Below are 14,296 nucleotides of genomic sequence, written 5' to 3'. Positions count from 1 at the left end.
TGGCCTATCTAACCCATGATACCTTTTGAGTTGGATTGAATTGGTAATTTTTCAATTCACCAAGATGACAAATTGATCCATCATAACTTTGACAGCCTATTCCCAAACATTATAAAACTCCAAACCTAATTCCCAAGCACCGTGAGACTCTGAATCTGATTCCAAGCATCGCATGATTTTAAACTCATTTCTTTTATCCGAACCTCGTAAAAAAATCACCGAACCCACTTGTTTATAGGCCCTACCCAGACACCCATAACAAATTATTACAGAGTATCAAATACAATGTTCAACCTATTAAATATTCCATAAAGTTTGCTTTAACTTGTCAAAAAGATCTTCGAAACAAACTTGTCAAAAGAAAAAGCCTTCTTTTCTGACCTAACTCAAAGAGCTTGACCATACAGCCGTAAATTTGTGAGACACCATATAAAGAAAAAGTCAAACATTTTAAAGCATATGGAAGTCACATACTTCAACCAAGTATAAATATTCTATGAATCATCAAATTGTGTCCATCATTTTGCTAATCAAGTTGTGAGTTTTAGACTCTTTTTCACATAGTTATGTTTTAAGTTGCTTTCAGAATGATGCATTGGAGTTTGTGTTTCTTAAATAATTTGTTAATGTGCAAACAAAGGATTGGGTTCTTCAATTTAGAATGAACTAATTGAGGTTGTTCAATTTTCTAGAAGATACTTTTTTACATTATAATTTCTTTTAAAAAAAAATCTTATTGTCTTCTAGTCAATTCATGTTCGATTGATGAATTCAAGTCAATTATGTAATTGTAGTTCGATTGGCAAGTGTCCAAGTTAGGGCAATAGGAGCATTTTTCTTTAAGAAGGCTTTTGTTTGATTGAAACTTATTCGCCAAACAAACAAAGATAATGTGAAAAATTAATTGAAGGGATTAGTCGACCTGATTAGTTATAACAACAATCATGTATTTGCATGATTAAAATCGGAGTCAAATTTATTTTTCAACCGTTTGACTTTGACTTTGTCTTTTCGAATCGCCAGCCACGGCCAAAAGTCCGCAGCTTAACTAGTCAAATGCCTCAGTCCGCCTTTGAACTCGTAGTCGCTTTGCTGGTTCTCCTCCTCCTCCCTCCTCCCTCCTCCCTCTTCTCCAGTTCTATCCGTCGACGCGGAAAGAGAGAAGTGTGATCGAGGCATGGGGAATTGCTTCGGGTTTTCTCCGAAGACACAAGGCGATACCAGATCGTTGGATCCAGGTACTGCAACATATGATCAATTAAACAAAAAAGATGTTTTTTTTTTGTGTGTGCGCGCGTGTGTGGAAGATTGATGTTCTAGGGTTCATAGATTTTCAGAACTAACCCTTTTACTAGGTTTTTTTTTTGTAATTGATTTTAAAGCATCAATTACTAGTTTTTTTCCCCTTTCTTGGGTTTGCCTCTTACCTTCCCCTATTGTTGATACTGAAGATTTCTTTTGGTTCTGTGGGATCGCGATTCTAATTGATCCTTGCGTGCACGTTAATTAGAATGAGATTTGTATTCCCCAGTCAAAATTTGTATAATTTGACCGGATCTGTGTTTTTCTTCGCCGTCGCTATAGTTTCTAATTTTCGGGATGTAATTATCAAATTCCGACCAATTCCTCACTAATTTGGTGATCAGCAGGGCATTCGACCTCCAAGATCAGCAGCGGCAGCGCCACCACCACCACGAGCACCACCGGAAAGCTGTCCAACTTCAGCAACAGCACCTTTGGACAGTCGATCGGCAGCAACGTGAGCGCAGATGAGGTTTTTCCTGAGGGCCGGATCCTGGAGGCCCCCAACCTTCGGATATTTACCTACTCCGAGCTGCGCAGCGCGACGAGGAACTTCAAGCCCGAGAATGTCCTCGGGGAAGGCGGATTTGGGAGGGTCTACAAGGGCTTGGTGGAGGAGAGGACTCTAAATCCTTCCAAGAGTGGAACGGGGATGGTGGTTGCAGTGAAGAAATTGAACCCTGAGAGCATGCAAGGCTTCGACGAATGGCAGGTCACTCAAGTTTTCATCTCTATCTGTGATTTCTTCTGTCCAATTCGATCTCGAAAACATACATTTTTCTATGCTGTCTATCAATCTTCATGAATATAGCTGGATCAGCGTGATCACTAGGATTTAAACAAGAAGTATGCAACGTCTTCAATGTTCTTTTTGCCTCCTTAAATGACAAGATAACATAATTTTTACTTGTGATTGCAGGCTGAAATAAATTTCCTAGGAAGGCTTTCTCATCCAAACCTCGTCAAGCTCATGGGGTATTGCTTGGAAGACAAGGAGCTCCTAATTGTCTATGAGTACTTGCCTAAGGGCAGTTTGGAAAACCATCTCTTTAGAAGTGAGTTCTACTAATTCTTTAAGCTTATCACATATTTTGCACCACTATGGTTAAATGCACTTTTGAGTTATACTCTTAAAAACATCGATAGCGCACCACTTTGCAAGTTTATATGAAAAGAAAGTAATTTGAACTTTATAAACATAAAGTGCTTAAAACTTCATAGTAGTCTTTAATCTCCAGTGCAGCACGAGTCTATTACTATAATAGCAAAGTATTTGATTCTGAGTTTTTCTATATCTGCCATTATATTTAATCTATATTGGTTGAGAATCTCAGTTGTTGATAAACGCAAATATGAACAAACAGCATGCTAAAAGACTTTCTCCCTTTTTTTTTTCATTTTTTCTAAACAGACTATCTTTTGATGATCTAATTTGGAGTATCTGGGTTGGCACCACATCATCTAATAAATATTTGAGTTAATCTTCTTTGGAGCAGGAGGAACAGTTTTTGAACCGTTTTCTTGGGACACTAGGCTAAAGATAGCCATTGGTGCAGCTCGAGGTCTTGCATTCTTGCATTCTTCAGAAAGGCAAGTCATCTACAGGGATTTCAAGGCTTCCAACATCCTCCTCGATGTGGTACGAATAAAGATTAATTTTGACCTACAAATCTATATGGCCATATGCACCTATTCAGAGGCAAATGGTCTGAGTGTGAATTCTTATCTGTTGTGCAGAACTACAACGCAAAGCTCTCTGACTTCGGTCTGGCAAAGTATGGGCCAATGGGTGGAGAATCACATGTCACTACCAGAGTCATGGGCACGTATGGCTATGCAGCTCCAGAGTATGTTGCAACAGGTGAGTCATTTTGCATCATTCACAAATCTCTACCTGTTTTATACACTCGATGCGTTCCACCAAAAATCAAATTGTTCTTTCATGTTTCCATTGTGGTTTGTGGGGCTCTCCCAGTGTGAAAGACCACAACATGCTTCACCATCAGTTTTGTTCTAGTGGCTTATCACCTATAGTGGCCAGTTAGCATGTGCTCATTAATCCACTAATTACTGTCTCTCACACATTCTGCATAACCTTTTATAGCACTTTGTTTATCTGTATATAAATCTGGTTAAGTTTAAAATACTCTAGATTTCAGTTTCCCTTGCACATCTAAATGCTGTGTTTAAATCGAACATATAAATTGATCAGAAAGTGATTCAAAACTTTTGGCCCACGAAACTTTTCAGGATAGTGAAATAAATGCACAAATCTTTCTTGCTGATTTCAGGGCACTTATACGTGAAAAGTGATGTGTATGGATTTGGAGTCGTCTTGCTGGAGATGCTCACTGGCCAGAGGGCACTGGACACCAACCGGCCAAGTGATCAACACAAATTAGTGGACTGGGCAATGCCGATGCTGGGTGATCGAAGAAAGATAGGGCGGCTAATGGATGCTCGGCTAGAGGGGCAATACTCCTCCAAGGGTGCCTATCAGGCAACTCAATTGACACTGCGTTGCCTCGCCGGTGAACCAAAAAGTCGCCCATCCATGAAGCAAGTCGTCGAAACATTGGAGAACATTGAAGCCATAAAGACAAGGTCGAAAAATGCTGCTCCTCGACCCATGGCCCGCAGTCGTGATCACACTCCCACGCATAGTAATTCCCCTCTTCAACCAAGGAAGGAGACTAGTGCCCGCTCCAATATAGAAGTTGCTCGCCAAACTCGCCAAGCAGCTACATGATGATGGTTGTATAAAGGTACTACCGTTGTCTTTTATTTTGAGACGTGTTTGATTAATTAGTGAGCGAACTACCTAAGATAGGCTGATCAAAGATAACAAGTTCTCTCTCGTGCAATTCATATTCCATCAATGCAATCACATTTGTTAAAGAGTGTAGGAATGGAAAAGCAGAGAATAAAACGCTACCTTTCACATTATCAAATGAGGGTTTGTAAATTTTACATAAATACTAAATGGTCATTTGTTCTGGCATTTTGGATCAAGATTTATAGAATCGGGCTTTGTATTTTTTTTTTCCCTTCCATTTTTAATTCTCACGCGGACTAATTAATTGCACGATGCTGCTGTGGGTGCATTCTTCTCTGGGTTTTTGAAAGATGAAAATTTTTATTTTCAAAGAATATGGACGAAAAAGGAGGGAGCTCCCGCTCCAAACTTCAATCTGTATTGTATGTAAAGGGAGACATTCATCTTTTCTGCATGTTCTACTCAACTTCATTCTTTTAGGCCCAGTGTTCATCTTCTCTGGATTATTAGGAGGTTTCATGCCTTCACGGTTGAGTATCAGAGTGATATCAATGCAAATAATTGTGTGTAATGGAAAACAAATTAAAATAACAAAAATATTATTATTCTCAACTTGATTCTGAGGTACAAGATTATGATCATTATATTGAAGTTAATTGAAAGACAGAAAACACTAAACACGCCTGAAAATAGCAAGCACACAAAGCCTATAATTGGTATCTAAATTTAAGACATCATGGCGCTCACCTTTGTAGCAAAGTCATCATCATCTAGATCATCGTCGGAGCTGAATGCTTTCTCATTCTCATGTGCTCTGTACTCCTCTGACTCATAATCAAAACCATCGTCTTGCTTGTTGAAATTTTCCAGCTCTTCGTCTTCTGCTTTCTCCAATACTTCCTCTTCTATGCTCCCCAATATCATACCATCTTCAGCTTCCATCTGACCATGATAGGCTAGCTCGTCTTCTTCAGGGATCACCTCCTCTGCTTCACTCTTATTAATTGTGTAATTGGCTTCCTTAGTGGCTTCTAATTGAGGATCTATTTCATTTGGAGAGTCACTACCGCCTTGACTATGTTCTCCTTGACCAATAGAAACTTCACTCTCTGCATTGGCCAACTCCCTCTTCCTCTTCAGGATGGCACTCAGTGGCTTTGGACCCTCAAATGATAGAGCATTTTTTGGTTCATGGGTACCTTTTGCCTCTCCAGAATTAACTTTATTCAGTGTGAGATTAGAGTCAGTAGTTCTGATTTCATGAAATTTCTCATTAGCCTTTGTACCTTTCAGTTCTGCAAGAGACATCGGCCTAGAAAAATCTAGAGAGTTTGTACCATCCCTTGAGGTTGCTTTGTTTCTACGAATCCTCTCATCTTTGATGAACTCCTCACTTGGTTGCTGTCGTAGTCTTTCTGGATGCCTTAATTGGGAGTTCATACGGTTTATTGGTGACAATCTACTTCGAAGTCTCCTTCTCTCCTCCAAGAGAAGGTTACTTGCTGCATCATTTGAAGATCCACCAGGAAATGTAATCCTGCCTCGCAGACGACTGCTGATGGATTTCTTAGGAAAATTTTCATCATCATGGGTACGAAGACGGTGATGTCTCCTTGCATATTGTTCCTCTCTTCCATAATGCTCACCACGACCATGACGATTACTGCTAGACTTTAAAGCATCAAACCGTCTTCGTTTAATTAGTTGAAAGCGCAAGTCTGACCCTTCCATTGCATCAGATTTTGTCTCTCTATCAAGTACTTGTCTTTCAAGTGATGGTGGTCTGTCCAAAATCCTAAAAGAATTTGATTCCACACCATACCTGCCATGTGACTGCTTATAGCCATCGTATTCACCAATGCCATTGTGCCTATCCCTTATAATCTTTTCCACAGGTTCATAATCACCGTGGTGATATTCATATTCATCTTCGGGTTCCACATTTTGTCCACTATGAGCAGCCACTATTTCGAAAGCATCTTCACCGTGATAGTAATCAGGTTCTTCAATATCATCTTCTACAAGTACATCAAAACCAGGGGAATGTTCCTGCAATAATTCATCCGCATCCTTGCCATCCTCATTTTCCTCATCTGTAGATTGCTCCTGATGACCCCATCGTTGGCTTTGAAAATACTCACTGTTACTAGGTTTTCCATTTTGAATCAGTGGAGGATGCTCATCACCAAATGATTGAGGCAATTTTATTTTGTTCTTAAATGATTCTTGCTCGGTAGCATTTTCAGCTTGTGTAACAATTTTTGCTGCCACAGATGATACCCCAACCGGGCTAATGGCTCTTGCCTTCGCTTTTTCAAGATTAAGTTCAGCTACATTCTGTTGTGTAATAATTTTCTTCTGTGCATTTTTCTCATTTATTTGCCGTGGTTCAGCAGATAACGTAGAAACCATTGCAGCACTCTGTAAAACAAAGTCGATGGATGCCTGTGGTCCATGCATGAACGGGCACCTTTCACCCTTCAAACACTGCCCCCACTGAAAATAGTAGCAAGGAGCACTTTGTTTGTTGCCATTACGAGGAGTGGGAACTGCCGGGGTAAACGTTGATGCTGCAGATCGATCTGGTGCTTGAACTGGAGCTGAGTTGGCTCTTGGTGAAACGTAAAGAGAATCAAGTGGCTGTAAAACAAACTACAGCAATAAGCTCTACATATATCATCATCTACCTAAATAAATTTTATCTTATTTTATTGTTCCTAACCAAGTTTTTTAGTCTACCGCTTTCTCGCTTGATATGTATATTTGTCATAATTTCACATCGCCTAACTAAAATATTTAGTGATCGTCTAAGTATATGTCCGTATCATCTTAAACGTGTCTCTCAGAGTTTTCCCTCAATATATGCAATTCAGACTTTCCCTCAATATATGCAACTCGGACTTTCCCTCAATATTGTAGCTCTCATTTCTTATTCTGTCCATCCTCGTATGTCAACACATCCACCTTAACATTTTTATCTCTACAACTCTCATCTTCTGTTCATGTGCTAGAGTCCCAACATTCAGCTCCATATAACATAACAGATGTAATTGCAATTTTGTAGAACTTTCCTTTAAGTTTTAGAGGTACCGTACGGTCATATAAAACACTCGATGCTCTCCTCCATTTCAATCATCCTGCTTGTATTCTATATAAGACATTTTTCTCAATCTCTCCATTGTTTTACAAAAATGATCCTAAATATTTAAGCTCTCGGTTGCAAATAACTCATCATCTCTTATCTTAACAATTGTCTCATTATGTCTAATATTGCTAAACTTAAATTCCATATATTCTGTCTTTATTTACTAAGCCTAAAATCTTTCCCTTCTAGTGTTTTCCGCCAAGAGTCTAGTTTAACATTTACTCCTTCACGTATTTCATCTACCAAAACAATATCATCTGCAAATAACATGCATCACGGTACTATGTCTTGAATGTGTGTAGTGAATTCGTCCATGATTAGTATAAAAAGATAGGGACTTATAGCTGATCTAGATGCAACCCTATATTTATTGAAAATGCTCTAGTTATTCTGCCTGAAGTCTTTACTCTGGTTATTACATCCTCGTACATATCCTTAATTAATTCAATATATGTTACCCTAACACCTTTCTTTTTTAGAATTCTCCATATAATTTCTCTTGAGACTCTATTATAAGCTTTTTCATACCATGTGTAGATCTTGTTTTTGCTCCCGATATTTTTCAATTAGTTGTCTAATAAGATGTATAACTTTTATTGTCGACCTCCCAAGCATAAACCCAAATTGATTTTCGGTCATTTGGTCTCCTTCCTTAATTTTTTTTCTATTATTTTTTCTTAAAATTTCATAGTATGACTCATTAGTTTAATACCTCTATAGTTTGCACAATTTTGTACGTCTCCTTTATTCTTATATAAAAGAATTAGAGTACTTACCCTCTATTGATTAGGTATTTTTTTTGTTTTCAATATTATGTTAAATAATTTTATAAGTTATTCAATACCTTGTTTCCCTAGCCACTTTCATACCTTCTAAATATCATCTGGCCTAACGACTTTTCCATTGTGCATCCCATTAAAATTTGTTCTACTTTTGAAATTTGAATTCTACAATAAAAATTTAAATTTCTATACTCATTTAACCTATTTAAATTACCTAAGTTAAGTTGGTCACCTAAACCTTTTTTAAAAAGTTGATGAAAATACTTCTTCCACCACTCTTTTATTTCTCTATCGTTACTAGTACCCTATTACATTCATCTTTAATACATTTTATTTAGATAAGATTTCTTGTCTTTCTTTCTCTTATTTTAACTATTTTATAAATGTCTTTTTTCTCTTCTTTTGTATCCAATTTTTGATATAATCGTTTAAAATTTTTATTTTTGTTTCATTCAATACTTTCTTGTATATTTTTTTTAAACATTTTCTCATTCTTATAAATATATAATTCTTTATAAGTTGTTCGTTTTTCCTTCACTTTCTCTTGTGCATTCTCACTCTACCAACAAGATTCCTTATTTAGTGGTGCATGTCCCTTTGCCCACCGCACTCTTAGTTACTATTTTCAACTTGGATACCATCTTATCCTATGTTGTATTAGAATCACCTAATATTTATATTCTACCTTCTCGTTAAATATATTTTGTTTCTCATCATTTAACTTCCACCACTTAATTCTAGGAGTCGTATATATTTTCTTTCTATCGATATTATACTTGAGGCGTATATCCAACACTACTAATCTATGTTGGGTGGTTAAGCTTTCTCCAGAAATGACCTCAATCTTTAGAAATCGTTTCTATCCTTCTTCCTAACTATAAGAAAGTCAATTTGCAATTTATTATTCTCACTTATGAACGTGACTACATGTTATTCTCTTTTCTTAAAATATGCATTAGCTAATATAATACCATAAACTATCTCAAAATCTAATATAGTTTGCCTTTATTCATTTCTCGTTCCAAATCCATAACCCCTATGTACCCTCTTATATTCCTCATTTTATACTCGGGCATGCTCACTTAGATCACCTCCTATTAAAATCATTTCATTTGACGGAATATTTTGTAATACTTCATATAAGTCATCCCAAAATATTGATTTGGTAACTTCATATAATCACAGTTGTGGTGCATATACGCTAATTATGTTCATAGTTTTTTTCGTCACTATAATCTTAAGGGCTATAATTCGATCCCCTTTTCTAACAACTACAATTTCATCTTTTAACGAACTATCTACAATAATACCCACTCCATTTCTTGCTTTACTCTTTCCTGTGTGCCATAACTTAAAATCCGAATTCTCTATCATCTTTGCCTTCTTGCCTACCCATTTTGTCTCTTGTACACACAAAATACTAATTCTTCTCCTAATCATCGTATCTACTACCTTCATTAATTTACAAGGTTCCTATGTTCCATGTTCTAAATCTTAGACTATTAGTTTTCTTATTATATTTGTTTTTAACGAACCTATGGTGTGAGAACTCTTACCTATTTAACACTACACCCAAGTTCTCATGGAGATGTAGTGATCCTTACCGATACGTTACAATCAAACTCTGCAACGTCAACTCTTGCATATTTAGCACTACACGCGAGTTCTAGAGATGTAGCGGTCCTTGCCTAGACGTTATAGTCGGACCCTGAAATGCGTTCCTTCTAGGGAACAAGCTAGTATAAACACAATAGTTTAATGGATCCATTCATTAAACATTTGTAATAGTTTTAACGCTCGCTAACAGCCTAACGCAACCCTCCTTTATCAGGACTTGGGACCGAACATGATTGGTTCATCATGGGCGGAGTTAATATTGCAATATAGAAATAATGCAAAAAGGGAAAAACCTTTGAGAAAAGAATCATATTAATAAAAAAATTATGCTGATAAAAAATATGAGCAATTAATAGTTTATGCTGATAACTAAGTGCCATTTGAACCATATTTGGTGAAATGATGCATATTTAAAAGGAATGAAAAGATAAAACTGACATACCGGATGTCGGAATGAACATTTTGGATTGAGACAGTTCCTATTTAGCCAATACCAGCAATCCCTAGGGTTAATTCTGGCACCCTCACTGTGGCGATAATCACATTCACTTCCCTGAAAGATGAATTAACTGCATTAATTTTTAATAGAAAATATTATATGAATTTAAAAATTAATGCTTCAAAATGAAATCAAAGAAATTTATGACGGTGCACATTAATCTGAAGAATTTGAGCTTAGAAGAGGGCTACAGCAAGTTTCAAACAATTAAGCACAACAATTAGCCAGGAGCTCAAAGGGTATATATCTCCAAGCAGCGAAAGTTACAGAATGCATACTTGCTGATTGTACAGATGTAAACATAATTCTTTAGTAAACATGTAGATTGAAATGAATCTCATTTAAGCTTTCAAAACAATAAGGTTTGTTGTCAGGTTTATTATTGTGTTCATAAACAGCAAGTTTGAACAGTAGAAAATAGATTTGTGTGTACCAAAGACCATACTGCCACAACTGCTACAATGCTTCCGTAAGCAATGGCATACTGTGGTAAGTAATCAGGTGTTAGATGGCACATAATTATTTTCATTTCAAATATTCTAAAAACCTTTATTAAGATCTTCAAAAGTGGTGCCACCTTCGAATGAATTGTCAGCAAGAGTTACACTTAACCAGAATCAACAATTGAACATAATGATTTGGTCCACTAACGCATAGCCTTCAAATCATAGAATTCATCCTTCAATATCGAAAGCTTAGTTTAGCAGTACAAAAAAGGACAATCTAAGGGAAATTTTCAGTGAAATAGCTAACTAAAAACTTACTGACATAAAATCATGGAAATGGCTCTGTCATGTCTTTGAAAAAACAAAAAAAGGTTTAAACCAACATGGTTAAGCAGATAATAATAGCATGTATCGAAGTAATAGTAAAAGAAACATAGGCTTAAGGACTTCTTATAGAGAATCAAGACAGCATCTTTGTTCCTGTAGGAAAAAAAATACAACCAGGTTCAATATCTAGAATCATGAATTTCCATCTTCCACCGAGAAAGGAAGACAGGCAAAGAACATCTCTAAAGTCCAATTGCGGGCCTCAACTACTTTTTAAAAGATCTTGTTCTTCGAAGAGATGGTAAATTAAAGAGATTTCAGATGGATATGTAAGAAAACTGGGAAAATGGAGGGAGGGATCATACTTTTCAGTTGTCTTTTGAATGGATGTATAGAGGGAAGATGACTTTTTATATCCAGCGGGTGTTAATTGGTTTTCTGCTCATTTCTGTGCGAATAAATTTGAAGGATGGATGCTCAAATGTATCTATTCATATAACCTTCCTTCCTCTCTATTTGACAAACGAAACAAAGGAAACATGATCCATCTCTCATCTGTCATTCCAAATCCATCTTTTGATTTATCAGTTCAAGAAAATAGACTAGTAGACGTTAAGAAATATTGAATCACTCAAAAACCTATCTAATATAGACACCTATGGACTCTACTAAAAGTAGCCGAATTACCAATAAATCAACCCCACAAAACAATACCAGAAAGGAGCACATAGTCCTTTGACATCATATCTCTTCAAAATGAAAGTGGAGGAAAGTGAACAAATGTGAGTAATACTGACACAAAAAGGAAGAAGAAGAAATTCAAAGACTAGACTGAAAGCTGGACATGTTTAATGCATCTGAGTTATCTGCAAAAAGTTTCACAAATCTAAAGAAGGGAACATCCCACACGAGATGCCAGTAGGACTGTAACACAGTAAAGGTGAAGAGGAAAAAGACTGGTTGAGAGAGGGAGATTCGAAGCTAGAAGAAATTATATAAGTGACAGAAGAAGAGAATAAACATGGCCATGGATTGAGGAAACTCAAGTATCATTGAAATGTTTGAGAACTCTGGCCAGATTTTTGTAAAACGCATTTACTCCTTATAATAGCACATACTAGAGCTCTTGCAGAAGTTGACTTATTCAAATCTAAAATTCGTTAAGGAAAATAACCAACAGATGAATGATAACATAGTTTTAAAAAATGGATAAGATAAGAACTTGAACCTATCATAACAAACTGAATCTGAACTAAGCACAATCGTTTAACACTTAAAATAAACATAGAAATTTAGCCAAACAGTTAGGGGAAAATACAAATGAAAAGGGCATCCTCTAACTTACTACCATTTATCTAGAAGTTAATTAAGTTTGCATTAACATGAATTACAATGAAAGAGAGGAAATCACAAAGATAATACATATATGTGGGTTGAAGTATAAATGGAACTCAAGAAATTCTGCAAATGATGACCTTTGTGCAACCTAGAAAGAGCGTGGTTCAAGTAGAAGCTAGAAGTTAGGAACCAATCAAAATAGTTCATAACAAGATGGAAAGTGCCATGGAATTAGTTTTTGTCCTAATACATAAACTTGCCAATAACAATGTATACTTCAATCATGACCAAGCTCAAGATAAAGGTGAAGTTGGGCTTGTTAGTAGATCTATCCTTTAAGCCACAAAGAATCTCCAATTTGTAACATCCCAAAAAAGTGTGTCTACTACTAAAACAATTCATACTCAACATTTCAATCTCTTCAGTGCTTATTTGTCTAGAACTTTATTTCTCATAGTATATTCAAGTGGGGCATATTTGGAATAATTTCATCTTTAAATGTTACCCAAGAGTTTCAACAGATAAACTACCAACAACTTTTATGGCAAAACAATATCTTAATGGAATCATGCAAGACACTTTCAAGAATACAGTATCCAACTTGGAAAAGAAACAACAATATAATCTACTAATTTTTATAAATACAACACTAAGTGCTCATTTTAACAATAGCTAAGGTGTTATGTGGGTAGTTTGAAAAGACTTAATAATTGTTTCAAGATAGTTTCTTGTCCAATTGAAATTAATTGCATAAGTTACTCTTTAACCATGGCTAGGGTCTTCAACATGTCACATGGAAGATGTTAAGAAACTGAGCACTTAACCATGTGCCTATTATTAGGCACTTCAAACAGTAATATTTAAAGAGCCAATAAACTAATTAGCCCTTTGGCTACCTGAACTCCAAAAGGTATTTGAGAATCAAGTTCAGAAGCTAATCCAACATTCGAACCATAAAATAACTTATCAAAGCTGAAATTATGGAAATAAGGTACCAAAAGAAATATCTTTAGCTCATGCTTCGTACAAGGGCACGATGAACAAACTAATGGTGACAGACGTCTCAGGAACTCACTTTTTTTTATTAACACAAGGAATGCTTACAGGATCTCGACCATAAAATAGAATAGCATCAGTAATGAAATCCGAAGTTTTATTCACATCACGAAAGTTTCTATAACCCAACAAGGGTTCTCAGAGTGACAAGAGAAGCAAACAACCAAATGCATGTCAGGCCCAAGGGAAGCAAGATGCACAACTCAAGTTAGAAAGGTTGCATCTTTGAGACTCAAGACATAGCAAGAAGACAAATCGAAGCCCGAAAATCGAGAGAGAAAGCCACCTTTTTGCAGGTCAATGGAGAAGCCAAGAAGTAGACGCAGTCGGTATTCCTCTTCAGCGCTTCCTCCTCCGCCGTCGCAGGCCGGATCCCTTCTCGCCCTCCATCAGACTCCATACCCTAATTCCCTCCCCTTACCAGAGAACAGGCACCGACGGATCCCAGCCTCCTCGCCGTCAATCAAAGGCGAGGTGGACAAAGACAAAACCCCCAAACGGAAAGCATAAATACAGAATTTAGCAACGAACCGAGGGGTTGAAGAACAGAGAGAGCATCAAGCGGACCGAAGGAGATGAGCCTCAAGGCCCACCGAGGAGAAAATTTTCCCCCAGGGTTTCATTCCGCGGGGGCTGCGAGTTCCGACTCCAGCTGTCGCTGTGCTCCCTGTCGCTGTGAAAGCTCGTTATTTTCTCCTAACTTATAACGAGTGAACAGATAGAATTAGGGTAAACCATGTTTCCTTAAGAAAGATTCGATGTTAGATCATCTTCAAAGATTCTTCTTATTAGTTTGTCACTTAAAAGAAGAAAAAAAAAAGAAATTTCTTTTTTTTTTTGCACTTTATTTTCTTCGTATTATTCATTCTAACAATACACCAACACATTTCCTACATTTAATAGTATCAATCAATAAATTTAAATATTTATATTTAACATTTTTAAAAATTAATTATGAGTCTTGTCAATTTCTCTCAAATGTTCTTAGCTAAAATTTAGATTTAGTAA

At 36.5% G+C, this 14,296-nt stretch overlaps 2 protein-coding genes across 3 annotated transcripts; one reads left to right on the top strand and one right to left on the bottom strand.

Annotated features, from left to right (window-relative positions):
* Positions 1 to 1,059: 1,059 nt before the first annotated feature.
* Positions 1,060 to 4,314, top strand: LOC122052934 (probable serine/threonine-protein kinase PIX13). Of its 2 annotated transcripts, none has more exons than XM_042614708.1 (6): positions 1,060 to 1,238; positions 1,650 to 2,014; positions 2,222 to 2,357; positions 2,799 to 2,941; positions 3,040 to 3,163; positions 3,594 to 4,314. In XM_042614708.1, exons 1-6 carry the CDS (start codon positions 1,178 to 1,180, stop codon positions 4,049 to 4,051), a joined length of 1,287 nt encoding a protein of 428 aa, XP_042470642.1. In that variant the 5' UTR covers positions 1,060 to 1,177; the 3' UTR covers positions 4,052 to 4,314. The 2 variants fall into 2 exon arrangements, with proteins under 2 accessions (XP_042470642.1, XP_042470633.1); XM_042614699.1 differs by having other exon boundaries at positions 1,647 to 2,014.
* A 346-nt stretch (positions 4,315 to 4,660) lies between these two features.
* On the bottom strand, positions 4,661 to 13,996 carry LOC122052929 (zinc finger CCCH domain-containing protein 32-like). Its single transcript, XM_042614686.1, has 3 exons — positions 13,575 to 13,996; positions 10,065 to 10,175; positions 4,661 to 6,718 (listed from the first exon to the last, which is right to left on the bottom strand). Exons 1-3 carry the CDS (start codon positions 13,686 to 13,688, stop codon positions 4,805 to 4,807), a joined length of 2,139 nt encoding a protein of 712 aa, XP_042470620.1. The 5' UTR covers positions 13,689 to 13,996; the 3' UTR covers positions 4,661 to 4,804.
* Between the last annotated feature and the right edge of the window lie 300 nt (positions 13,997 to 14,296).

Source organism: Zingiber officinale, chromosome 1B, assembly GCF_018446385.1.
Source record: "Zingiber officinale cultivar Zhangliang chromosome 1B, Zo_v1.1, whole genome shotgun sequence".
Classification (NCBI taxonomy): domain Eukaryota; kingdom Viridiplantae; phylum Streptophyta; class Magnoliopsida; order Zingiberales; family Zingiberaceae; genus Zingiber; species Zingiber officinale.
The sequence above is the reverse complement of the archived record's forward strand: the minus strand, read 5'-3'. Positions and strand labels throughout refer to the sequence as shown.